General features: G+C 40.7%; 1 protein-coding gene across 1 annotated transcript in view; it reads left to right on the top strand.

Moving 5' to 3' along the window:
- Positions 1 to 27922, top strand: part of Glp2r (glucagon like peptide 2 receptor) — a 66262-nt gene that overhangs the window by 19641 nt on the left and 18699 nt on the right. The window contains exons 5-10 of the mRNA XM_004857524.3: positions 11572 to 11678; positions 14287 to 14440; positions 15981 to 16140; positions 17365 to 17425; positions 18205 to 18274; positions 26670 to 26758. Coding sequence (XP_004857581.1) covers positions 11572 to 11678; positions 14287 to 14440; positions 15981 to 16140; positions 17365 to 17425; positions 18205 to 18274; positions 26670 to 26758 — 641 coding nt within the window. The remainder of the gene's footprint in view (positions 1 to 11571; positions 11679 to 14286; positions 14441 to 15980; positions 16141 to 17364; positions 17426 to 18204; positions 18275 to 26669; positions 26759 to 27922) is intronic.

Below are 27922 nucleotides of genomic sequence, written 5' to 3' on the forward strand. Positions count from 1 at the left end.
AGTCTATCATTCCTTCTACACTTTTGAGCCAGCATTCTTCTGCAGAGAAGACCTCTCCCATCTACCTCCTTTTTTGGGTCATTATGAGCCTATAGTTTGTTTTATTTAGTTATATTCATTTTTTGTTTGTTTTTTGATACAGGGTCTCGGTATGTAGTTCAGGCTAGTCTTGAACTCACTACATAGCCCAGGCTGGGCTCAAAATCACAGTGATCCTCCTGCCTCAGCCTCTCAAGTGCTGGGATTACAAGCATGTGCCACCACACCCGGCTCATTTTTCTTTTCTTTCTTTTTTTTTTTGTACCAGGTATTGAACTCGGGTCCTTGTGCTTGCCCAGCAGGTGGCGAAACCACTGAGCTAAATCCCTGGGCCTCATTTTTCTTTTTGATGTTCAGTGTTTTGTAGATTTAGCTAGTGAAATCCCTTCAAACTAGCTCTTTTGTTCCTTATTATAGCTCCATTATTCTTTGAGTACTTTCTTATTTTCTGGGATCCAAGATTATTTGGAAATTTTCCTGTTCCACACCCAGAATCAGCTGCTTTTTCAAAGGAGTGTTGGATTCTTTAAGTGGAATGGTAATAGAAGCCAAGACCTCCGTGTAGGACGTGCCCATTACTATTACTTTTGTACAGAATTAACTCAATTCTACAGTGTTAGGGAAAACATTTTAATCAAGACTTTATATTGACAATTCTGATTTAAATTTGACATTTAAGATTTTTGTTTATCTTCTTTCACTTTGTATTTGTATATCTTTTCCTTTTTGGTGAAACCTTACTTCCTAATAATAGTATCATAATTATTTATCTTCTCCCACAATACATGCAAAATAGCTTCAAAATTAAGATATTAAAATTGCCACTGAAAATATAAAGCTACTTGGTAAATGTTAAGATTGTTTTCCCCTTAGGCTGTATACTAAGGGCAGAGTATCATGTTCATAATTGTTTGAAATACTTATTTTCTGCACATGTTCATCTAATAAATTTAATATAGTCTTCTATTTGATTCTATAACTGTGAAAGTTTTGCCCTTTCACCTTTTTCTCTTTAATTTTATTTTTTAGTACATAAGATATTGGCAAAGGTTGAAAGCCCAAACTGCATAAAAAGACAGCTTGATCTTATCACCATGTCCTCTGTTCTCTTCCTACCTACCCCTGTAGACAATTATTTTATTATTTTTTGGCTCATCCTTCTCTGTTTCTTTCTTTTTTCCTTTTAATTTAATTATAATACCTGTCTGTGTTTCCTTTTGCCAAGCCAAGCAAATATATGAATATGTTATTTCTCATTTTTCTTACACAGAAAGCTGTATACCAGATACCCTTTTGTGTATCTCCTTTTCATTTAATAATATATCCTGGAAATCATTGTACATCAGTTCCTAGATATATGTTTTTATAGCTGCACTGTACTTCATCCATGTATCTACTATAGTTTATTCAGCCTAGAGACATTTGGGTTATTCGCAAACTTTTCTTCCCAAAGTGTTGCAGTGAATAACTTGATAAGTATAAGCCCTTAGGAATTATACCACTTCATCATTCCTTCCTCAGCGTATGAGCTCCAGTTTCCACGTTGGATGTCCATCACACACGGGTGTTTCATAAAAGTGTCTAAGAGACTAAGAATTCACCTGTTGGTACTAAGAATGAGCTGGAGACTCAATGTTTTGGAGCCTATAAGGAAGTGGCAGATTTTGGTAGATACAGTTGAAAAAAATCCTCCAGAGAAACAATTAAACCAATTGTGTCAGTGCAATGGTGCTCTGCCCATATCAGTTCAGCATACTGCTGTCCAACTTCTTACCCCTAGCACATGCATTTCTTTACTGGTTCTCTGTTTCCTGGAGCTCACCTTGCCAAATAAAACACAGGCCAGACATACCACTGGGAGTGGCTCTCAAACAATGACTGGACCCCTGGGTCTTGAGGTGATAAACTCTGAGCTTTCCATAGCTTCCCTGGTGGTATTAAGCTCCAGCTTCACACTGTGCTAACTGGCTTAATGGTGCATACTTTATGTGTCCTAAGTCTCCCTTCCCCTGCTGATGAGTTTTTTCACTTTCCTTGCAAACTGCTTCCATTCCAATCCTTGGCTGAGGATCTGCTTCTTAGAAATCCAAACTAAGACCCAGACAAAACCTAAACAGTTCTCTTAATTTGTTCCTAGAAAGCATAAAACATACACATATGTTTTTAGAAATAATAACTCAGAGATAATTAGGTTATTTAATTAAATCATTAGTCTCATGTCTCCAATACAATAAATGAAATCAAAATGACCCAGTAAAGTTTTGATATGCAGCCTGAATCATCAGTTTTTAGAAAACACCTCACTCTGTAGAAACACGAAACACTTCTCTACTTTCAAGATGTTTATCATCTATTTGGAAAGACAAGTTGAATACAAACAAAGCACTAATGAATAAGATAATTGATGCCTCAGTCTGCCAAACAGACTACAAGTACTTTTACAATAAAATCTGACAATGAGCAGAGAGGAGTTTCAGGAGGATTTGTAAGAGGCAAGTTTGTGCTCATTTTAGGGGAGTTAAGACAAATGAGAGAAGTTAGAGACCTGGCAGAATTTTAGGGATCCTGATGATGTCCACAGAAAACAGTTCTAGGTAGAAATATAATTGGGATTGATTTGGAAAAGCTCAAAATCTATGCAGACATTTTTGCATCTAGGCCTCCATTACAAAAAATGTTAAAGGAAGTCTTTAATTCAGAAAGAAAAACATACCCCATGGACGTTTTGATTATATAAAGGAACAAAGAACAGTTACAATGTATTATGAAGTCTATAATATATGTTGAAGTAAATGTATAATAGTAATAGCAAAAAGCCCAGTATGAGAGACATGGCAATTTACTTTTGTAAGATTCTTTGTTTTTTGTTGTTTGTTCATTTGTTTGTTTTGGTATTGTAAGGTTTTCAAACCATACATTAAGTGATAAAATATTATTTAAGGATAGATTATAATTTTAAAATGTACTGTATAAACCTTAAAGCAACCACTAAAAAGCATGAAAAAGGAAATATAGCATAAAAATCTGCATGAATAAAGAAAATATGGGACAAAGAGAAACCTAATGAATTTTAAACTCAATCAGATAAACACATGAAATGTAAATGATCTAAATACCTCAATTAACATAAATATTCAGGCTTGATTAAGAATAAAAACAAAGTAAAACTCAACTATATGCTATCTACATGCCATTTACTTTAAACTTAAAGATTGAGGTTAGAATTTTAAAGATGAAGAAAAAGATATACCATGCAAACAAATTCTAATCAGAAGGAAGGAAGGAAGAATGGCTGTACTGATATCAGACAAAATAGCCTTCAGAGCAGTGAATATTACTAGGGATATAGAGAATAACCATAATAATGAAGAAATAAATTTACTAGGAGACTATATCAATGCTAAAAATGAATATCTAGTAACAGATTCTCAAGGCTCATAAAACCAAAACTGATTAAATTTAAAGAAGTAGAGGAAAAAATAATACCACTTCCTCACAAACTGTTAGAAAATTGAAAAGAAGGAAATACCTTCCCAAATTAATCATTGAGGTCATCATTAGACAAACACTAAGACCAGACAAAGACATTGCATGAAAATAAAACTACAGGCCAATTTCTCTCAGGAATATACACAGAATTGGACCAAGAGATAGAGGGAGGGAGGAGGGTGAGGAGGGAGAAGGAGACATCAAAATAATTAAGATGTGTTATCTGCAAGTACCAACTTCCCACAATGAGTGTAATCACTATGTACTGCAAACGTACTAAGATGAATAAAAATATAAAATTTTTTGCCAAATTGAATCCAATAATATGGTTTTTTTTGTATTAAATTCTTTTATTGGTACATTGTAGGTATACAGACAATTACATTTCTCATTGGGAATTGTACCTTTACATAATGCATCTTGGTTCTTATCTTTTCCCCATTCCTAGCCCTCCCTTCACACCCTCCACCCTTCCCTATTTACAAAGACTTTATTTCCATTTTTTTCATTTCTCATCATTTTTCCTTTCCCTTCTTTCCTTTCCCCTGCCCCTCCCCCTACCCCTACCCCTTTGGACCTTTTCTTCCTATTTTGCATTATCGATTATTCATTCTAATCATTGGTACATTTTAGGTATACAATATAATGACATTCATCATTGGCAATTTGCACCTTTACATATTCTCTCTTGGTTCTTATTTTTCACCCTTGCCCAGCCCTCCCTTCAAACCCTCCAGTCCTCCCTATTTACAAAGATTTTGTTCCTATTTTTCCATTTTCTCATATTAATCCCATTCCCTTCTATCCTTTCCCCTAGCCCTCCCACTTCCTTCCCCTTTGCCCCTTTTCTTCCTATTTCACATTACCTATTATACATTTTAGTCCTTATTTACACTTTCAGTTTCTCACACCAGAGAAACTATTCGGTATTTACACATGTGTGTCCTATTTATTTCACTTAAGAGTATTGCCTCAATGTGCATCCACTTAGCTATAAATGTCTCTAATTTCTCATTTTTGATGGCTGAGTAGTACTCCATTTTATTAAAAAACCACATTTTCTTGATCCAGTCTCCAGTTGATGGGCATTTGGGCTGTTTCCAAGTTTTAGCTATTACAAACTGTGCTGCTATGAACATGGGTGCACATATATCACTGTGGTATGATTCTTTTAATTCTTTGGGGAAGATCCCCAGCAGTGGAATAGTGGGGTCAAATGGGACTTCCAGTCCTAGTTCTTTGAGGTATCTCCATACTGATTTCCACAGTGGTTGCACCAGTCTACACTCCCACCAGCAGTGGAGCAGTGTTCCTCTTTCCCCACAACCCCGCCAGCATTTGTTATTGGTTGATTTCATGATAGCAGCCATTCTTTCTGGAGTGAAGTGGAATCTCAGCGTTGTTTTCATTTGCATCTCTCGAATGACCAGTGATGCTGAACATTTTTTCATGTATTTATTTGCTATTTCTACTTCTTTGTCTGAGAAATGTCTGTTCATTTCAGATGCCCATTTTTGGATTGGGTCTTTAAATTTGGGAGATCTGATCTTTTTAAGTTCTTTATAGATTCGAGATAGCAGACCTTTGTCTGAGGAAGAGCAGGTGAAGATTTTTTCCCACATTGTGGATTGTCTCTTCACACTGCTGGTGGTTTCTCTTGCTGTGCAGAAGCCTTTTAATAAGAAGAGATCCCATTTGTTGATTGTTTGTACTAGTTCACAGGCAACTGAGGTTTTGTTCATAAAATCTTTTCCTACACCGATGTCTTCAAGGGTTCTACCTAACCTCTGTTTCAACTGGTTCAGAGTTTCTATTTTAATATTTAGATCTTTAATCCATTTTGATTTTAGTTTAGTGCATGGTGAGAGATACAGGTCTAGTTTTAATCTTTGGCAAGTTGAAGCCCAATTTTGCCAGTACCATTTATTAAAGAGGCTATCTTTCCTCCAGTGAGGGTGTTTGGCTCCTTTATTGAAGATGAGATGGCTGAGTGTATCTGGCATTGTTTCTGCATCTTCTAATCTGTTCCACTGGTCCTCAAGTCTGTTTCTTTGCCAGTACCATGCTGTTTTTATCACATTAGCTTTGTAGTAGAGTTGCAGGTTGGGGATTGTGATAACCCCTGCCCTGTCTCTATTACCTAGAATTCCTTTTGCTATTCTGGGTCTCTTCTTGTTCCAAATGAATTTTTGGATTGTTTTCTCGAGGTCTATGAAGTATGTTGCTGGGATCTCAATTGGAATTGCATTAAATCTATATAGCAGTTTTGGAAGTATGGTCATTTTCACTATATTAATCCTTCCTACCCAGGAGCAGGGGATGTCTGTCCATTTTCTGATATCATCTTCAATCTCTCTTTTCAGAGTGCTATAGTTTTCAGAGACCAGGTCTTTGATTTCTTTCATTAGGTTGATTCCTAGGAATTTCAGTTTTTTAGATGCTATTGTGAAAGGAATTATTTGCTCTATTTCTCTCTCAGTGAGTCTGTCATTGGTGTAGAGGAAAGCTATTGATTTTTGTGTGTTAACCTTGTAACCAGCTACTTGACTGAATTTGGTTATTAAGTCTAGAAGACTTTTGGTGGAGTTCTTGGGGTCTTCTCTATAGAGTATCATGTCATCTGCAAATAATGACAATTTGTCTTCTTCATTACCTATCTCTATTCCTTTGATTTCTTTCTCTTGTCTAATTGCCATGCTAATGTTTCCAGAACTATATTGAACAAGAGTGGTGATAGTGGACATCCTTGTCTTGTTCCTGATTTTAGTGTGAAGGATTTCAGTTTTTGACCATTTAGTATGATATTGGCTTTGGTTTTTCATAGATGGCTTCTATCAGTTTGAGGTAGAGACCATCTATTCCAATTTTTGGGAGGGTTTTTATCATAAATGCATGTTGGATTTTGTCAAATGCTTTTTCTGCATCTATGGAGATAATTATATGGTTTTTGTCCTTGGCTCTATTGATATAGTGTATTACATTGATTGATTTGCATATGTTGAAGCATCCCTGCATCCCTGGGATGAATCCCACTTGATCAGGGTGTATGATCTTCTTGATGATCTTCTGCATTCTGTTTGTCATTATCTTATTAAGGATTTTTGCATCTATGTTCATTAGTGAGATTGGCCTATAGTTCTCTTTTTCAGTTGGGTCTTTCTCTGCTTTGGGGATCAAGGTGATGCTTGCTTCCAGGAATGAATTTGGGAGTATTGCTTCCCTTTCCATTTCATTGAAGAGTTTAAACAGTAGTGGCAGGAGTTCCTCTCTAAATGTCTTGTAGAAGTCAGCAGTGAAGCCATCAGGGCCTGGGCTTTTCTTAGTTGATAAGTTTTTAATTACATTTTCAATTTCATTGGCTGATATTGGGTTGTTCAGAACTTTTAGGTCTTCTTCATTCAACTTTGGTAATTCATATGTATCTAGGAATCTGTCCATTTCTTCTGTGTTGTCCATCTTATTGGCATATAGGTTCTGGAAGTAGGTATTGATGATCCTCTGGATTCCTGCTGGGTCTGTTGTGATTTCACCCTTTTCATTCCTAATTGCATGGATTTGGGCCTTTTCTTTCTTTTTTCTGACAAGGTTGGCTAAAGGTTTGTCAATTTTGTTGATTCTTTCGAAGAACCAACTCTTGGCTTCATTGATTTTTTGTATCATTCTCTTAGTCTCCATTGCATTGATTTCTGCCCTGATCTTTATAATTTCCTCCCTTGTATGAGCTTTGGGGTTGTCCTGCTCTTCTTTTTCTAGAAGCTTGAGTTTCAGCATCAGGTTGTTTAATTGGGCTCATTCTGTTTTCCCAATATGCTTATTCACTGCTATGAATTTCCCTCGTAAGACTGCTTTCATTGTGTCCCATAGATTCCGATATGTTGTATTGTCATTGTCATTTAATTGAAGGAAATGTCTGATTTCTGCTTTAATTTCCTCTGTGACCCATTGGTTATTCAGAAGTATGTTGTTCAGTTTCCATGTGTTTATGAAATTTTTTGAGTTTCTTTTGCTATGGATTCCAATTTCATCGCACTATGGTCTGATAATATACAGGGGATAACTTCAATTCCTTTGTACTTACTTAAACATGTTCTATGTGTGAGTATGTGGTCTACTTTGGAGAATGACCCATGTGCAGCTGAGAAGAATGTGTATTCTGATTTTGTGGGGTGGAAGACTCTGTAAACATTTGTTAAATTCATGTGTTCAAGAGTTCGATTGAGTTCTACTATTTCATTACTTATTTTTAGTCTAGTTGATCTATCTATTTGTGACAGTGGGGTGTTGAGGTCCCCCACTACAATTGTGTTAGTGCAAAAATGACTTTTCATGTCCATTAGTATTTGTTTTATATAGTTGGGCACACTAGTTTTTGGTGCATAGATATTTATGATTGTCATCTCTTCCTCTTGGATTCTTCCCTTTACAAGGATGTAGTGTCCATCTTCATCTCTCTTAATCAGTGTTGGTTTGAAATCTACTTGATCTGCAAAGAGGATAGCTACTCCTGCTTTTTTTCAGGTTCCTGTCGCATGGAGTATTGCTTTCCACCCCTTAACTTTCAGTCTATGAGCTTCCTTTTGAATTAAGGGTGTTTCTTGTATGCAGCATATTGTTGGATTTTGGTTCTTGACCCATTCTGCCAGTCTATTTCTTTTGATTGGTGAATTGAGACCATTAAGGTTGATGGTTAATACTGAAACGTATTGACTTGTCATTGCCATGACTTTTTCTTTTTGTTGAGTTCTCCCCCTTTCTTTTTGTTTGTTTCCCCCCCTTTTGTATTTCTTGTCATGTCAGATGGGTTCATTCTGCTTTGCTTCCTGGGGTTGTGATCCTCAATGTCTGTTCCTAGGATATTGTGTAAAATTCTTTGGAGTGCTGGTTTGGTATTCACAAAGTTCCTAAGGTGCTCTTTGTCATGAAAGTATCTTATTTCTCCATCCATTTTGAAAGATAGTTTTGCAGGGTACATCAATCTGGGTTGGAGGCTGTTTTCTTTTAGGGCTTGGAATATGTAACTCCAAGCTCTTCTTGCCTTGATGGTTTGTGTTGAGAAGTCTGCTGTGATTCTGATGGGCTTTCCTTTGTATGTGATTTGTTTCTTTTCTCTCACTGCTTGTAGAACTTTGTTCTTCTGTTGTGTTTCTGGAATCTTAACAATTATATGCCTATGTGTAGATATTTTTGATCAAGGCTATTTGGAGTCCTATATGCCTCACTTATCTGTATGTCAAGCTCTTTTCCCCTGCTTGGGAAGTTTTCTGCCATTATTTCTGTGAAGAGATTTTTTATGTCATCTCCACTCTCTCCTGTTTCTTCATTGAGCCCAATCAGTCTTATGTTATTCTTCTTTGCATCATCTAGCAGCTGCTGGATTGATTTCTCACGTTCCCTTATAATTTTGAAGCAATTTTTCTTTTCCTGGTCACTAATTGCAATCTTATCTTCTATATCTGAAATTCTGTCCTCACATTGGCTCATTCTGCTGTGTAGACTTCCAATGGAGTTTTTCATCTCCAGGAAATCTATTTGCATCTGTTTTATGGATTCCATTTGTTCCTTATGTTGGGATTCCATCATGTTCCTCAGCTCTTCTCTAGATTTATTAATTATGTCTTGAACTAGGGGCATAATTTCTCCTGTTATCTGAGAAATTATTTGTGATTTCATTTTTTCCAGATCCCCTTTTGTTGCCAGTTCAGTGGATCCAGGTGGTTGAGTATCAGAGTGTTCCATCTCATTTCCCTTTGGGGTTGCTGTAGGTGATCTGGAAGTCTGGTTTTGAGACTTATTTGCATGTTTTCTCATTTTGACTGGGGCAAGGGGCTGTTAGTGCCTGGACGGATTGCCTCCTCTGAGCTGGGTGAGGTGGGACAGGGGCCAGGAGCAGCGGTAGGGATGGTGACCCAAAAGCCCTTTCCTGTTGGCTGGGAGCAGCGGGAGGGATGGTGGCCAGGAAACCCCTTCCTCTGGACCAGGAGCAGTGGGATGGTGGCTCAGAAGCCCCTCCCTCTGGGCTGGGAGTGGTGGGAGGGATGCTGGCCCAGAAGCCCCTTCCTCTGGGCCAGGAGCAGTAGGACAGAAGGTGGCCCAAAAGCCCTTTCCTCTGGGCTGGGAGCAGCAGAAGGGATGGTGACCAGGAAGCCCCTTCCTCTGGACCAGGAGCAGTGGGACGACAGCTCAGAAGCCCCCACCTCTGGGCCGGGAACAGCGGGACTCAGTACCTTGGTCTGGTGGTCTGGTGTCCTCTGCGTCTTCGTAGTGTGGAACCAGGTGGCTGCCCGTCTGCAGCGGGGCGGTTCGGTGTCTTCCACGCTACTTAGGACCTCGGTAGGGCGTGCACAGACCTTCCTGTGTGCAGCGGGCTGATTCGGCGTATTCCACTTGACTGGGGACCTCGGTAGGGCATGGGCAGACCTGCCTGTCTGCAGCGGGGTTATTCGGCGTCTTCTGTGTGACTCAGGACCTCGGTAGGGCGTGCCCCAATGATATGTTAAAAGATATCATTACCAAGTGCAGCTAAACAAAAAATAGATAAGTTGGTTTACTATCTGGAAATTAATAATGTAATTGACCAGATTAGCAGGCAAACTATGTGCTTTTGTCATTAGATGATGACAAAGCAGGTGACAAAATTCAACTTCCATTCATGACAAAGCTCTCAGCCTGTTAGTGTTAAAAGAGAACTTTTAACAATCTCAATCAGATAAAGGCATGAAAGGTTGAATAATGGCTCCCCAAAGACATCCATGTCCTAATCTCTAGAACCTGTGAATATTTATTTTATGTAACAAAAGGAACTTTCCAGGTGTGAATAAGTTAAGGATCTTAAATGGGGAGATTATATTGGATGATCTAGGTGGGCCCAATGTAATCGTAAGTGTCTTTATGAAAGGGGGGAAGTGATGTTAGGGTCAGAAAAAGAAGATGGAAGGAGGGCAGCGCAGGTCAGAGAAGAGAGAAGATGCTACACTACTGGCTTTGAAGGTGAGAAAGGAACCTGAGCAAGAAATGCAGAAGTTAGAAAAGGAAGCGAACAAATTTTTCCCTGGCACCTAATACTTTGAATTTAGCTCAGTAAACCTGACTTTAGACTTCTGATTTCCAGAACTGTCTGACAATGAATCGTATTATTTAAAGCTGCCAACTGTGTGATAATTTGTTACAGAGCCATCAAAAATTAATATGAAAGGGCATCTTCATACTAGTTAGTGAAATGTTAACATCATATCAGGTAGCAAAAGAGTGAGTACTTAACCCCTAGCATCCTTAGCATCTACTCTACTTCTAGTCAACATAACACTGAAGATGCTGGAAGCGGTGGCAATCCCAGCATTCAGGAGGCTGAGGCAGGAGTATCACCTCAAGTTCAAGGCCAACCTAGGCTACATAATGAGTTTGAGGCCAGCCTGGACTCCAAGGTGAGACCCTGTCTCAAAACAAACAAACAAACAAGCAAACAAAAATAAAACCATTATACTGTGGGCCTTAGACGGAACAATAAGGCAGAAAAAGAGATGAAAAGCATAGAGTTTGGAAAAGAATAAGTAAAAATGTAACAACATTCAGGCAGCATGATCATCCATAGAAAAATCCAAAGAAATCTACATAAGACACTACATATGTGTTTTTAACAAGGTTGCAGGACACACATCAAATTTTGAAAATTAATTATATTTTCATACACTAACAATGAACAATTGAAAAGCAAATTAAGAGAAAATACCATTTATAACAAAATAAACTAAATTCCTTTATGATATTGTGACTCCTGGAGGATCAATGTGGGGCTGTGGGTTCCATCATGGGGGTGAGACCCACTGTGGGCTCTTCACTCCCTGGGCTCCTCGGCCTCTGAGATGTGCCAGAGGGCGGCCTATGACACCTTACTAGGTGTCTGCATGGATAAGGAAGGAAAGGTTTATAAGCACGTTGGGGACTGCAGCAAGTCTTCGTCATTGCTTAGACCCTTGGTGGCCCTGGGCATAAGCTGCAGGTTGTAGAAGGTCTTGGTGCTCATGTCTGCTCTTCCTCTGTGTCCAGGTGGATCATTATGCCTTACTGTCAACCTTGCAGCTGATGTACACTGTGGGATACTCCCTCTCTCTTATCTCCCTCTTCCTGGCTCTCAGCCTCCTCTTGTTTCTTCGGTAAGTGGAACTTCTGACATACAGGTTCATGCATATGTCATGTAATTTACTCAATGGCTGCCTCTAGAAGGCCATAGAAAATAGGGTGCATGATGTCATGGACCATCAGAGCTGGAAGTGGACTAAGAGAGCACTGAGTGTGTCCATCTCATTTTGCTGATGAATGGGAAGAAACGAGTATCTAAGTTCAGGTGAGAGGCATTGAGTTGCTACTGTCCCTAAAGCCAGTTGGTCACCCATGCAGAATTTAAATCCAGGACTCCTGACACTACCTTTGGGATTTGATACCTTCTATGTTCCCACAACCAAGCAGCCAGGGCCTAACTCCTTGATCACACCCGGTAATACCACAGACCACTCTTACTGAAACTCTACCAGAGGTATTATTTTTAAAGGACTAAGAAACTTCCCCAAGGCAAGTGAGAGGTAGAGCTGGGATTTTAATCCAGGGCCCTAGCTATCAATTATTGAAGTGCTTCTTCCTAGCACTTTATGTACATGAAATCATTTAAGTCTCATTCCAATTGAATTAAGATTAATTCTAATCTTAGCAGGTTACTGCTATTACTGCTCCATTTTACAAGTGAGTGCGCAGAAACATGGAGAGATGAGGTACCAGGTGTGGTCAAAGTATTCGATGAATGTGTAAATACAAAAATGTATTACAAGAAAAGACCCACTGCCATTAATACCCCTCAAAGTACTTCCTCTCTCTTTAAACGCACTTATCTCATAGTTCTTCCCACTTTCTGAAGCAGTTCTGGGAGTTCTCTTTCATGAGTGTCTTTACTAGGTGTGATAAAAATGATGGTGAATGCTGCTGCTGAAAGCCTTCCAAATGGAAAGGCAGGCTGGTAAAAATATTACGGGGTGTGTCCTGTCTACCTTATTCATCAGATCTGGCACTGTGTGAATTACGGCTCTTCCCCAAAGTCAAAATGACCATGAGAAGTAAAAGTTTTGAACTGATTCAAGACACCAAGGCAGCTACAGCACAGTACAACTAAAGACGTACAAAAGAGAACTTCCCGAACTGCTTCAGAAAGTAACAGGAGCAATGGCAAGAGTGTGCTAGAAGCAAGGGGGAATATTTTGAGGGGGATCAATGACAATGGGTCTTTTACTGTAATTCATTTTTTAATTTAAATAGTCACTGTATTTTTCCATCACACTTAGTACCTTACCCAATGCCACCTCAGCTGGTGGGTGATGGACCCAAGATCACAACCGAGCAGTCCAGGGTCTGAGTATTTTCACTCCTTCGTACTCTCTTTCAGAATCCAAAGGCTTGGTGCATTATTAAATTGCACTTTTAGTCCTCACTCAAGTGAGATACTTATGGAGCCACCAGGGAATCCTCCAAAGCTGTCCCTTGGTCTCAGCCCTTTCAGGACCCTAAGTGAGGAAAACCTGGCAGAATGAGCATATGGCACCGATGCAAGAGGCCTGGTTGGGAACTCTGGAGACCTGACTGCTAGTCCCAGAGCAGCTCCTCACCTGAACTCTACTAGCCCAGGTCTGGCTTCATTTGATTCCTCAATTCCAGAATTTTCTGTGGCTCCAGGACCAGTCATGACCTTCCTGGAAAAGGCACTTGAGCTACAGGAGAATTCTACAGCCTGTGGCCACGATAATCTGAAATGTCCCTCCATATACCTTCCCAAAGTCCCAGAATCCAACCAGAAGAAAATAACTCCCTGGCCCTGCAGGAAGCACTGTTTTCTGAGTCTGGGTTGGATAAGTGTCTGTACTGCCTCAGGCTCCAACATGAGCAAGTCCCTGCCTTCAAATCGCTTCTGGTCTAGTCAGGGAGAAGCATGCATACATGATAAAACACAATGCCTCGGAAGTAAAAAATGTGATAATAGCTTTCAAGCAAAGGAGGATGGGGTAGGGGCTGCACAGAAAGCACAGTAGTGGAAAAGGTTCTTCAGGCTAGAGAGACTGAGGATGTTCAGTGTCACATCAGCCTGTATGCCAGAGAGCTAGCAGGACATTCCAGAGACAGGCCATGCTAGCTGGCATTTTCCGGGGCACTTATTACATGCACTTTACAAGAATTGACTGATAGGCCCAGGATTTAGCTCAGTGGTTCCAGCGCCTGCCGCGCAAGTACAAGGTCCTGAGTTCGATCCCAGGTACAAAAAAGATTCTAAGAATTAAGTGATAGAACTTCCTTCTGAGATAGATGTTGTCATCCTCAGAGGCTATACAGCCTTAGAGAGCTATACTTTGGCCTCAGAGTTTCTGGGTCTGGGTCTGGATATTCACTCTGCTACTTATTGCTCTGGGACTTTGGACAGGTGGCTTAACCTTTTGCGTCAGTGAAATAAGAGTACCCACTCCTCTGATGGTCACAAGGAGTAAGGATACCTGAAAGTCCCTGCAGGTGTAAATGGGCTGGAACATGGCGTGGCATGGCCAGCAGTTACACAGGGGAAGCTATCATTACCCCATTTTATACATGGGGAAAATGAGGCCCAAAGAAGTAAGATCACCTAACTCAGCAGTCCAGGTCTGGAGCCTTTCTTTAGGTAGGTCAGGCATGCACCCGCTGGTCTGAGCCATTCTTCACTGAGGGAAGGCACTTGGTTTTCTCTTTGCACAGAAAACTCCACTGTACTCGCAACTACATCCACATGAACTTGTTTGCGTCGTTCATTCTGAGAGCCGTGGCTGTACTGGTGAAGGATGTCGTCTTCTCCAATTCCTACTCCAAGAGGCCTGACAGCGAGAGTGGGTGGATGTCCTACCTGTCTGAGGTAAGTTCCTCCCCCATCTAAATTGGCCCTTCCATTGATTGCCCCGGGCTGAGCAGGGGAAGAAGGAAGTAAAGGTGTCCAACTCTTACGGGTTGGAGATAGCATGTGTTCTACAAGCACTACAACCTCCCTACAGTGGGCCAAGAAAAGGAATCAGAAGCAGATAGGTTTACTACCTCTACTGTGGGTTCTTGGGTGGGAAATTTTTCATCTGTAAGCAAAGTAATTGGACCAGCTTAACCTTTTTTACAATTAGTTTTTTTAAAGCAGCAAAGCTTTTCCACATTGAAATATACGGGTTGTTTGTCCAGTAACCTGCTGCAATAACATTGCATTCCTAAATTTTGATAGATTATTCTTTCTCCTATATTTCTGATTTCAGTTTGCTAATATTGTGTTTTGTTTAGTATTTCCTCACTGATATTCATGAGGAAGATTGGCCTATTATTTTCTTTTCTTGTAATACCTTTGTCAAGTTTGTGTATCAAGTTTGTGCTGATCTCTTAAAATAAATTGGTATATGTTCCCTCTTTTATTATTTCTGGATGAATTCATTTAAGATTTATATTATTTCTTACTTGCATGTTTAATAGATTATACCAGTGAAGCCAATTGGACATGGAATTTCTGTATTGGAAGGTTTTGAATTATAGGTTAATTATGAATCTTGTGTTTTCTATTCTGGTGTCAGTGGTAGTAATTTTTCTAGGAATTTGTTTACATAGTTCATCTAACTTATCAAATTTATTGATATAATATCATTCATGGTATTCTCTTTGGATCTTGTTAAAGTCTGTAATTGTGTTCTCATTTTCACTCCTGATATTGATGATTTCTATCTTCACTCTTTCTCCATTTGATCATCTTTACAAGGAGTTTCTCAAATTTATTGAAATTTTCAAAGAACAAGCTTTTGGCATTGTTGATCTCTTTCATTAATTTCTGCTTCTATTTTTATTATTTCAATCCATATACCTTCTTTGGATTCAGTTTACTATTCTTTTTTTTAACCTTCCTGGCATGATTTTAGATAACCAGTTTTCAACTTTTATCTTTTAAATAAGTGTACTTAAGGCTGTAAGTTTCATTCTAGGCTTGCTATTAGCTGCATACCACAAGTTTGGTATGCAGTATTTTCCTTATACGCAGTTCAGGAATATTTTCTAATTTCTGTAATAATTTTCTCTTCAATCCCTGGGTTACATAGAAGTCTGTTTTCTCATTTCTCATCATATAAAGATTTTTAGTTATTGATTTCTAGCTTCATTGAGCTCAGGTGAGCAAATACTTTTAGTGTTTCCATTAGGGCAGGTATCGATGATAAATGTTCTCATTTTTTTGCTTAAAAATATCTAGAATGTTAAGGAAGAACTACTTGAACCCCTCTTGATGTTTTATATTATTGCCAACTTCTCTGGGATGATCAGCCAGGGCTGGGGAAGACAGGGGAGGCCTTATGCCTCAGGAGGTCTTTCTCTGTCCACTCAGGGTCCAGATGCTGGGGAAGCCAGGGCTCACCTTCAGGTTTTCTTCCCCATAGGTGTCCACCTCCTGCCGCTCTGTCCAAGTGCTGCTGCACTATTTTGTGGGCGCCAATCACTTATGGCTCCTGGTTGAAGGCCTTTACCTCCACGCTCTTCTGGAGCCCACAGTGCTTCCTGAAAGACGGCTGTGGCCCAGATACCTGGTGGTGGGTTGGGGTGAGTGACGTGACTTCCCAGCCTCCTCTCCTGAGAACTCATCAGAACATGGGAGCCCTATAAAGTCTTAAGAGTTAGGAATCTAACTGGAGGGGAACTTCTGGGACAGGTAATTCCTGGATGATAAGAGACTCGGAAGAGAAGTGCACACAGGTGTGTGTGTGTGTGTGTGTGTGTGTGTGTGTGCATGCTGCATATGTGCAGATACTGTATGCCCAATGCAAAAATGGAAAGGTCTTGGGGAGGGGATTTAGCTCAGTGGTGCCACACCTGCCTCGCAAGTGCAAGGTCCTGAGTTTAATCCCTAGTAACAAAAAAAAAAAGAAAAAAAAAAGGAAAGGTCTTTGGTGGCATCAGATGACAACACACTGTTTCCAGCTTCATTAGGTATGCTCATGGTGCCATAAGAAAATACCGTTGTGGCTTAAATAACAGGCATTGATTTCTTGTGCTTCTGGAGGCCAGGAAATCCAGCATGAATGTGCTCTCATGAGAGCTGTCTTCCTGGCTTGCAAGCAGTTGGTTTCTTGCAGGGAATATGGGGTTGGCAAGGAGAGAGAGAGAGAGAGATCGCTCTCTGGTCTCTTTTTATAAAGACATTAAGAGCCAGGGATTTAGCTCAGTGGTGCCGCTGCCTACCTTGCAAGTACAAGGTCCTGAGTTCGATCCCTGGTACCAAATAAATAAATAAAGGCATTAAGCCCATCATGAAGATGCTATCTTTGTGACCTCATCTATCCTTGATTGTCTCCAAAGGCCTTACCTCCAAATACAATTACATTGGGAGTAGAGCTTCAAGATGTAAATTTGATAGTACAACATTCAGTCTATAACACCAAGTATTTAAAGTGATGTTTTTGATTTAAAGAACAAAAGCAAAAGTATCCAGATCTGGAACCCTATCTCCACAAACCCTTGGAGAATTTGATGCTGCAGGATTCAGACAAAATAACCTAAGTCTGTGATTCAGGAGATTTTGGTTAATGTGTTTAGATTTATTCTAAACTGTAGTTTAAACTCTTCTTTGGGTGCTGCTTTCTCTGAGAGTAAAGGAATGGAGAGGCCAGTGCTGCCTTAGCTCTCTCCAGCTCTCACAGTTCGTGATTCTATATTTGGGTTTTTACAAGTTTTAATCAGCTGTTCTGGGCCCCATTAGGCTGGGGTGGGAGGCAGGCATGTTTGACTGGTCTTCTCCTAATTACATTCCCTGTCCTTTCTCCATAGCCTTCCCTATGCTATTTGTTGTCCCCTGGGGCATTGCCCGTGCACTCCTGGAAAACATGGGGTAGGTAATTCATCTGGTTTTACTCTTCCATCAGCCAGTAATTTCCAGATATACCCAAATATAGGAATGACACCATTTCCCCAAAGAGAACATTTAACTCCCCCAACTTTGTCCTTTTAGAATATACTTAGAAATGTAGACAAAGTGATCAAAGATCTTGTAGTAATTAGTTTATTAATTTACTTACACAGGCAAATGAACATATATATATATATTGTTGTATAGGTATGCTCGGTATGTGAGGATGTAAGCACAGGAATACTTCTTGCAGCATTGTTCACAGTGAGGAGAAAAAAACCCCCCAAAACCCCAAAAATCCCTGAATGGCCATCAGTATGAGAATCATTGGCTAAATGGTAGCATATCTATATCTTGGAATATTATGGAAAAGAACAAGTTAGTTCCTACTTTTTCACTTTAAAGCCTGTTGCTGAAAAATGTATGTTGTGTTCCAAATAATCACCATCAAAAACAAGGAAAAACAGTTTTCTTAAGTAATAAAGAATCTGTACCTAAGGATTTATATTTGTATGATCATGTAGAAAAATTTAGAAGGATCCATACACTGTACTGTTAAGAATGAAGAACAACTTCAAGGTAAGAAAAGCTGACAGTACCAGGACTGACACAAGGATTTTAGTCTTCTTTTCTCCTGTCCCACTCCTTAGGAGAACAATTGGCAGAAAGTGTTTAAAGTAAGGTTTGCTCCACAGGGCGTGAGATTTTGCCATTCAACCTCATCTCATTTTTGTCTTCTCCTGCCTGCTCTTTGCCCTTAGATGCTGGGCAACAAATGGGAACAAGAAAATCTGGTGGATCATCCGAGGACCCATGCTGCTTTGTGTAACTGTAAGGACCATCCCACTCACCTCTGTCCCCTCTGAGCTCAGCAGCTGGGGGGGGACATCTCCTTATTCCTATCTCCCAAATTCTCTGGCGCCTTGAGAAGGAGAAGCCGAGGTGTGAGCAGTTTCTGCTGAATGAGAATTTAGAGACTTCTTTTTGTTTGGGTTCAGGATCTAAATTCAGAGTTACACTTAGGTCTCCTTCTCTCTGGGCCTGCAGAGACCTGCAAAGACATGAAGTCAGCTCTGTGACTCATACTGAAGGACTGAGAGGCCGAGGAGGCCCTGGGGCAGGGCAGGAGGAGCCAGCAGAGCCATCAGGCTTGTATCTTCACACCCTTAGCGGGAGGGAGGAAGACATCGAGGAAACACAACCAGTATTAACATGAAGCTGTTATGGGTAGTAGAATCAGGACATGGATGTTACTCTGAGATCTTAAGGGGGAGGGGCTTTGATTCATTACAGTCAGAGTATTTGGGATGGGAAGAGATGTCCGACCTTGAGTCATAAGGTCCCTTTAGATTGGAATGTGTGAAGATGAAATCTGTCAGAGATGCTTGAGGAAAAGGCCAAGGAGTTAGCCAAAAGTGGGAAAGACTGACAAGATCCATGGGTGGAGGGCAGAAAATCTTTGGCCTACACATAGTGACCTCATGGCTGGGTGTTAGGCACTGCATTCCATGTTCTGCTGACTCTCTTCTCTGAGAAGTTGCTTGATTTGCTATTTTATGTAAATAACATGGTGTCATGAAAGAAAAAAAAAATCTAGTTTTCATAGAATGTCAATATTGGTCAATAATAAAAGGCAGCTCTCTGCTCAGACCTAGAGGGAAGAATGTTTATAAAAAAGGTGGGAGACCAGGGGCGCAGAGAGACCCCAGCCTCCAAGGGCTAGGTCATGTCACATCTGGTGTATGAGGTGATGCACAGCTGCTGATGTCTTCCCTCCGGCCACTAGAAACACAGCTGAGAGTAAATGTTCCGAATGAAGTCAGGTGCACATGCCACTCGCAGCTCTGGGAGCCCTGCCTTACACCCCCATCTCTCATTACTCCACAATCCACCCTTTCTGGCCATGTAACCCAGCTGGGGTCCCAGCATCCACCTCCTACCCAGGCACCTCAGCTATTGCCTGGTAGCATTTATTGGATGCTTCCTACCTAGCAGCTCCAGTTCTAAGTGCCCTGTGTGTATGAACTCAATTAATCTTCCCAACCGACTATGGGATAGGTGCTAGTATTGTATTTATTTTGGGGCAAGGACACTGAGGTGAGAAGTTACTGAGAAGTCATAGAACCAGTAAGTGGGAGCTGGATCTCAGCCCAAAGGCTCTGCCTGGGTGGCAGCTGGCACCTGTAACTATAACACTGTGCAGCTGCTCAAAACATATTTATTGCCTCTAGAGCCTGGGCCTGGAATGTTGACTGTCGCAGACTGTTTCAAACATTAGTACCTTGGTTCAGATTCTCCCTGGGACCCAATTTCTTCACTCCACCATTTATTCACTGTTGACCTACTGCTTGTCTTCTAAGTCTCAGATCAAGCATCAACTTCTCTGCTTCTGAATCTGGACACTCAGATCACAAAGTAGAAATGGTCATATCCTCTTTTGCATCTTTCCTGGTTCTCATTCAGGCTTATCTCCAGCCCCTGTAAATGTCAAGTGCTTATTTGAAAACTATTTGGTGCCACTGTAAACTGCATGTTCTATTTATCCTGGCAAGCTAGCCCAAATATATGGTGAATTCAATGCATTTATTCAGTGGGTGTTTGTGACCCACACTCCAGGCCCTGGAAGATTCTCACTAGCTAATAATAAATCAGGAGAGAAGCCAGTAGTCCTCTCCATAAAAAGGTCAGACTCTATCCAGCTGGATCCCTAATACTCACTGCAATCTTCTAGAAGCTACATCGATAGCTTACAATATGTCTCAAACTTAAATTCACTTAGAAACAGTAGGGATGTCTTTACATTCTTTTGGCTTGAGTGTGTCTCCTGGACATTTATGTTCCATTGATCTTAGAAGTGGCTCCCAGAGAGTGGGTTTTAATGTACAGCTGAAATTGAAAAGCATTTGACTCACCTTTGCTCTTCAAAAAGTGGTTCTGGGACCATTAACACCAACATCAGACTGTGATATGCTTGTTCTAAATTCAGGTTCTCATCTCCTACCTGCCATACCTACTGAATCAGAATTTGCATTGTACCAAGATCTCTAGGCTTTAGGTGCACATTAAAGTCTGTGAAGCTCTTTGTCCATAGCTATGATTCTCAAAACTGGTTGTGTGTTAGAAACAGCACAGTAGCCCAAACCAATGACATCAACAATTCTAAGAGTGGGATCCAGGCAGCTATAGTTGTTTGTTTGTTTGTTTGTTTGTTTTTGGTACTGGGGGTTGAACTCAGGACCTTGCACTTGCCAGGCAGGCGGGGCACCACTGAGCTAAATCCCTGCCCTAACTATAGTTTTAAAAGCTCTCAAATAACTCTAATGAGTGGATAGGGCTGAAACCACTGCTCTAACCTCACTACTTCAGCCTTCCATGGCTGGCTGACCAGCATGCCAGCTTCTCCTACTGCTTCCTAGTTCCTGGAAGGACATTGTCTCCTAGCAGGGCAAGCAAATGCACTCTATCTTCTTCCCTTGGATAAAATAAGCTTTACTTGCTGTAGCTTCAACAGCTCTAGTAGTGGTTGACTCCACAATCACCTTAGCTCACAATGGATTCTTTGTCTTCCCTTCCAAATGTTCTTCTCCTGCTTCTTACCCCACTTAGTAAATGATTCCACCATTCACTACCCATACACCCATTACAAAGCTTGGTATCCTCCTAGCCTTTATCTTTTTATTCCCTGCAGTATCCACTCAGGCTTCAAAGCTTGTCTACTCTTCCTCTAAAGATCCTTACAACTCATCTCCTTTTCCTTAATTTCACTTTGATGGCTCTTATTTATTGCTCCGATATTTCTTATGCAGACTTTGCACATGCCTCCTCTTTGGTCTCCCTTGCTTCATTCTTGCTCCTGGTAATTAATTCTCCATATTTCAGCCAATTTCTTTTCAGTGCTGAGAATTGAACCCAGAGCCTCATACACCAGAAACAAGAGTGGCCTTTTTAGAGTAAAAGTTGATTATGTCTCTTTTCTACTTATAACTCTTAATGGATCACTATTTCCCTCAGGCATGGTTCCAAACTCCTTAGTGTGGTAAGCATATCCAACCACAGTACCCCATGTTCTATGTACTGAAGTGAATAAACTCAATGTTCTCCAAATCTAATTCCCCCCTCCCTTTATATTCCTTCTTTCTGAAATGCTCATCTTATGGCTTCACATCTATCTAGTGAACTTTTTCTCCATGGAAACCAAGCCCTGAATTACCCACCCTCAATTAACAGAAATCAATGAGCATGCCTGCAATGGACTATTTCATAACAATATTAGAGAAGACAGTGCTAAACTATTGTTGCCTATGTCTATAGAGGCTTGGACAAGAGAAAATGACCTTGAGTAGAAACTGAGGAAAATTCCCTCTGGTCAGAGGCAATAATATTGAACCACGAACTTGTAGAACACTGACATGGACCATAGAGAAAGACTTTGGAGTATCCATCTCTATCAGTTTCCAAGAAGAGACTCGGTCCTGAACAATAGGGACTTAAACCTGATGACTTCTCAGCATGCACAGCTGTAGGATTTTAGGATTCTGTGCATTGGTTTCAGGGCTTCCCAGAAGCAAATCTGTAGGAATCTGTATGTTCTACCAGACAGGAAAGGGAAACAAAAGGCCCATAGGAGCTGATCTAAGAGTCAGGAGCGGAGGCCTGATTTGTAATATACTTTTGAGCCAAGTGATTTGACCTCTTTCACTTCTATTTATTTAGAGTTGGACCAGGTGATTCTGCCCTTTGGAGGCATTTGGCCGTGTCTAGAGAAATTTTTAATTGTCACAAATTGCTGAGGGGGTTACTACTGGCATCTAGTGGACGAAGTGCAAGGATGCAACTCAGTATCTTAGGATGCACAGAACATCCCCCAGAACAACTAATTATCCTGCCCCAATGTTAGTAGTGGTGAGGTAGAGACACTCTTGGCTGGACAGTGGCTGTGCATTGAAAAACCTGGGCAGGCTTAGCAATACCCAGCCTAGACTCCACCCAGATTGATGGAATCAAACCTCCTGCCATATAGAACTTTCTTAGTGCTGGACTCTCAGTTACCCATCTTTTCCTATAGCATTCTTTGAGCACCTTCTCTGTGCTGGCTTGGTGCTAGGTTCTTTCACAGTTTTCTCTTCAAGGATTTAGAATTTAGTAATTATCATTCTGAGACTCATTAGATTGAATCATATCTGCCTTCATGCTTGGTCATATGACCACATATTGCAGTTTCCAACAATCTGAGTAGGCATAACCCCAACTCCAAAAGAGAATTCCTTTTGGAGCTTAGGTCCCTGAATGATTGCATGGATCAGTGTTCTCACAGTGCACTAGACTATGACACAAGAAAAAAAATGAAACCTTTGTTATATTAAGAAAAAATATATTCCTCGACCCTTGTATATATTCTATATAAACTAAAATACCAAAAAAGTAATATAGTAATTGAGATTGAGCTGGTAGCACTTGGCATTTCAGGGTACTTAACACTTTTCTTACATCTTGGCCAAATTTGAGCCTGAGCCTATTTTCTTAAGCATCACTCAGGGGCTTCTGGGGAAAAGCCAGCTGTTCATGGTGAGCAGGGCCTTTAGACAAGAAGTATCCCACCGCAGATGTAGGTTCCATAGTGAGCATCCCAGCATCACAGGTGAACCTCTCCACACCCCTGCTTTGGCTCTGCATTTGCTTGTCAGAATCTGAGTTGAAGACATGTTGGAAGACTTCATCTGATGCTCTGTTGGTACCTGGTTTCCTGTTTTGAAAATGCCCATAATATGACAACCTGAGGAATCCAAATATTCTTTGGGTCTTTCACCAGACACAGAAATCTGAGAATTCTCACCTCTTTCTTTGTATAAGACATTGTGTAGTACTTCAGTACTTAAATTAACCTGTTGTACATTTAGAGTTGAGTCATATTGGAACACAATATATTCTTTTGCCTAAGCCTCCCCAATCCCCATAGGAAATTGATAAAGCTTTGCTTGGTCCAGCCTTTTAAGTTATTATAGTGTGCAAGGTCATTCTATCCATATCCTGCCCTCTGGAGTTAACAGATGGGCCAGACTGAACACCCAATTGAAAGACATTTTTTGAATCAACAATTTGAATGAACCATGAAGTCCCAAAGTCAAAACTGTCATTTATGCTCCTTGATTTTCTTCTAATAATCTAAGAACATTGCAAAACTGAGATATAGGCAAGATGAGTCATTATTGGCCTTATATCTCTTTAGGTCCTCTGCTCTACCAGGGACTCAGGGGCTGTCTGCTGCTCCAGGCTTCTCAAGATATCTCCTCACTCTCATATTCTCTTCTGAAGAGTTCTAGTGGGAGTTTCCCTATAGTGTATTTTCTTACCTCCATCAAAACTTAACTTTTCTGCATCCTGTCTTCAACTTTCCATGGTGAAAGTAAATCAGATCATAAGTATTTATTTATCAAAATGAATAAGAGAATTTCCTCCCTCCTCGCTCATCTCCCTCTCCCCATCATTCCTTACCTTCTATGGGACACAAACACTTCAGCAGGGCTCTTAGAGAAAGTGTATTTTCTCCACAAGAAGTAGCTCTAAGGGTAGACATTTTAGTCCACATATTAGGCCACAGAATCGGGGACTTGGGGTGCAGTGGCAGAGTTAGGGGGTACATGAGAACGCCCTCTGAGTTCCTGCCAGGTTAGCAACCACCTCTGTCAACCTGTAGGCCTTGTGCACAGATGCTGGAGAGGACAAAAGTATATAACATCCAAAAATGCAGCTGTGGTGTCTAGGACCTGGAAGGGTGCCTTATATGACCCATTGGTTGATGCCTGTTTTCTCTTGTCCAGTCTCTGGAAGACAGAAAGAAGAGAGAATCCACATGCTGCTCATTCCTGCTTCATTTCCTAGGAGACAGTGCTGATTGAAATTAATTTGCTGAAATATGTGCCTTTCTCCAGTTAAGCTTACTTTGTGAGAAAAAATGACTGTGTTCAACAAATCACTATTCTCTTTATGACGAAAAACAGATATCCCATTAAAAGGATATATTACTTGTTACATTTAGTTTGTATTTAAATTTTCTGTTGCTAAATATCCTTTGGCTGGGAAGCTCCATCATTCCTGCTGGCTCACTGATTAGATAAATAGCCACTTGCCTGAAACTCGAGCTTGTTAGCGTTGAATATTGATTCCCTCAAGGCCAATACAGCAATTAATAACAGGTACATATTGGATTCTATGGCTTGTGTTTAGTTAAAGAATTTTGTTTCTAGACAGGGACATTAGTACGGGGCTGGATCAATATCAGTAGAGACTTTATTCCATTAATTGTCACCTGATCGCCCTTTTTGTTGGCTCTTTCTCCACTGCACAGAAACATCAAGTCTTTTCAATTTTAAAGAGCAACTGTCACCCAAATCCTCATCCAGCCCTGCAAAAGAAAGTGGAATGACATTATCTCCATTCTGTGCCCCTTGTCCACTTCTGCTCTATCACTCTACTTACCTTCACAGATAAGCCTTTTAACTATTGCCTACCCTGTCTCTATTCTCTAGATTTCATTTTAAAAACAAAGCATTGCAATCTGGCTTGTGCCCTTTCTCTGCCCAGCAGCTTCTCTTAGTGCTTTGTTGCTACATGCAGTCATATTTTGCCTAAATTCCAAGTAACCTTTAAACTTTCTCACCATTCTTCCTTGCTTGGGCTTTCAAGATTTCACTTTCATGTGGCTCATTCCAGCTGCCTCATGGTTCTTTCTTAGTCTCCTTTCCTGTCACCACTCCCTCCACCATTCTCTTCATTCTCTCCCTCCCAATTTACAGTCTTTGTGGGTAATCTCACCATATTCATGGCTTTCTGCTCTGGTGGGGATCTTTCTGTTGAGATCTAGATGTGCTTCCTTGGTACATCTCTATTGAATGCCTCCTCACCTTCCCATCTCCAATGCTCTTCCTCCTCCACACTCTCCCTCTCTTGATGATAGGTGTTATCACACATGTGAGATTTGTGATGAAACATCAGGATCATCTTTGACCTCACATGCAACCGGTAACAAAGTTCACTTGACTCTAACTTAATAATTTCAGATGGCCCACTCCTCTCCATCACTGAAATCCCAGGGCAGCTCCTTGAGTTCACCTCTCCATCATCTTCCCTGAAAACTGAAAATCCCTCCCAGCTGGTCTTCCTTCCTCCAGTCCAACCCATTCTCTATACTGATGAGAGAAATGAGCTTTCTGAAATGCAGAAGTACAAATCTAATCAGGTCACTTGCCTGCTTCAGATTAATCATGGGCTCTCCATTCCTTTGGAAAGGCAACTTGAATCCTAAGTATGACCATGATTGACCCTCCTTCCCTCCCTCTCCAGTCTCCTCACATACCCTGTCCCCATTCACCAGGCCCATGTTCAATCAATTTTCTACACCTCTGCTCGAGGGTCAGCTCAAGGTGGCTCACACCAATGGCTGGAGAGCAGTTCTGGTTGGTGGTGGGAAGACTCCATTCTCTCATGTGGGTCTCTCCTCAGCCAGCTAGAACATCCTCATAACATGGCTACCAGCTTCCCTCAGTGTGAGCAATCCCAGAAAGAGCATGCCAGGTTGGAAGCCATCCTTTTGAGGACCTAATTCAGACATCATGTAGCATCATTTCCACCATATTCTTTTTATTAGATCCAGGTTAATAAATCTAGCTTATATTTGGGGTTGGGAAAAGTAAGGGGGAAAATGAGCTCTGCCTTTTGAAATGAATTTTGTATACATACTTTATAATTTCTACCATGGTTAATAATAAAGGGCTGGATTTGTCCAGTTGGGAGGATCACTGAGTTTGAGGCCAGCCTGAACTATATAGCAAGACCTAAATAAATAAATAAATAAATAAGACCCTGGGGAGGTAGCTCAGTGTGAAGACCCTAGGTTTATCTCTGGTACTGCAATGTGATGATGATGATGATGATGATGATGATAATCATAATCATGTAAATGTCCATCCACCTTTCTCTGATGGCTTCAAGACCAGGGCCTCCTTGAGGCAGAAGATTAAACTGAATGATGAGCCAAGATCCCTTCCAGACTTTCAGATCACATGGCCTTGGGACCATGGAGATTACTATAAGCACTTACTAAGATAGCTGTCAAATTGCCCTGGGTTCACACGGGTGAGGAGCTGATGGCCAAGCCCCAGGTGACCTTGATATTCACAACAATATGGAGTTCACCTCTTACCCACATCTGCTTTTTTCTTCCCCCAAGGTCAATTTCTTCATCTTCCTGAAAATTCTCAAGCTTCTCATTTCTAAGCTCAAAGCCCATCAAATGTGCTTCAGAGATTATAAATACAGGTGAGTGGCCTGAGGTCAGTGTTCAGAACTCCAAGGTTATTTTCAATCTTTCTGATGGGAAGAAGGGAAAAAGCTGCTTTCGTATATTTGTCTCCCAAGGCTTTTTGAAAAAGTTATTATTGCCTATGACAAAAACCTTCAATCTCATGAAAATGAGGTGAGTGGTAAGTAGTAAAGCGCACACTCATTCCCCCCAGCAGGGGACTGTTATAATGTCCCTAAGAACAAGTGATTTATGGACAAAGTACAGCCTTGGTCATTACTTTCCTTGGGGAAGAATTTGAGGCAACAGAATAAAAGATATATTCGTAACTCAGAAGAGAGTATATGGGTATTTTTGAGACCTTGACAAATAAAGCCACAAATTTCTAGAGTCTAAGGAAATACTCTCAACAGAGTTACTTTTCTTTGTGACTCACTTTTTCCATGACTTGCCCTCTTCTTTCTGTGGTGATAGCAGCCCTTGTTTGTCATAAATCAGACATATATTTGAGATCTGCATAGATGTGAAAATAAAGAATGAACAAATGAATGAAAGGTAGGGGGCTCCTTTCCTCTTTTGTTAGTTATTCTTTGCTTTCCAGCAGCAGGTGCATTTCAGCAGGGCTATTAAGGAGATAGTGTTTTAACTCAAGTAATAGGGAATTTAGTCCACATAGCCATCCAGAGAAAGAGGGTGTGAGTAAAGACAGGTCCAGTCCTGCTTCTCACTCTTTATAAGGCTATCCAAAGGCCTGGAAAGGTAGTTTTTCCATTTACCAGACAAATAATTAATAAATGCGGCCCAAATCCCTGGCACTGTGCTTGGAACAAAAGGCAAATGCAATGTAGACCCAATCTTTGAGGTATATGTCTGCTACTTTATTAAGGACTAAGACATTGGTGTGGGGTATGAGACAGCAGAGAGTGGGCTAGCCACACCCCCAGACCTTAGGGAAGTGGCTTGGTCTCTCTTAGCCTGTTTTCTGGTGTTTAAAATGGGAATGTCATGGCAGAACCATCTCCTATCTGTTATGATGATTCAAGGAGGTTGTAGATATGGGTGGCCCAAACTAATCAGATGTGGGGAGAAGCATTTGCTCAATAGCCAGACCCCAAATCCTATCTTCCCCAACTCCTCCCTCCAGGAGGTCTAGAAGGATAAACATAATGCGTTCAGGAATG

Source organism: Heterocephalus glaber, unplaced genomic scaffold (assembly GCF_053883595.1).
Source record: "Heterocephalus glaber isolate CG9 unplaced genomic scaffold, H.glaber_assembly_v1.0 deba00001564, whole genome shotgun sequence".
Lineage (NCBI taxonomy): Eukaryota > Metazoa > Chordata > Mammalia > Rodentia > Bathyergidae > Heterocephalus > Heterocephalus glaber.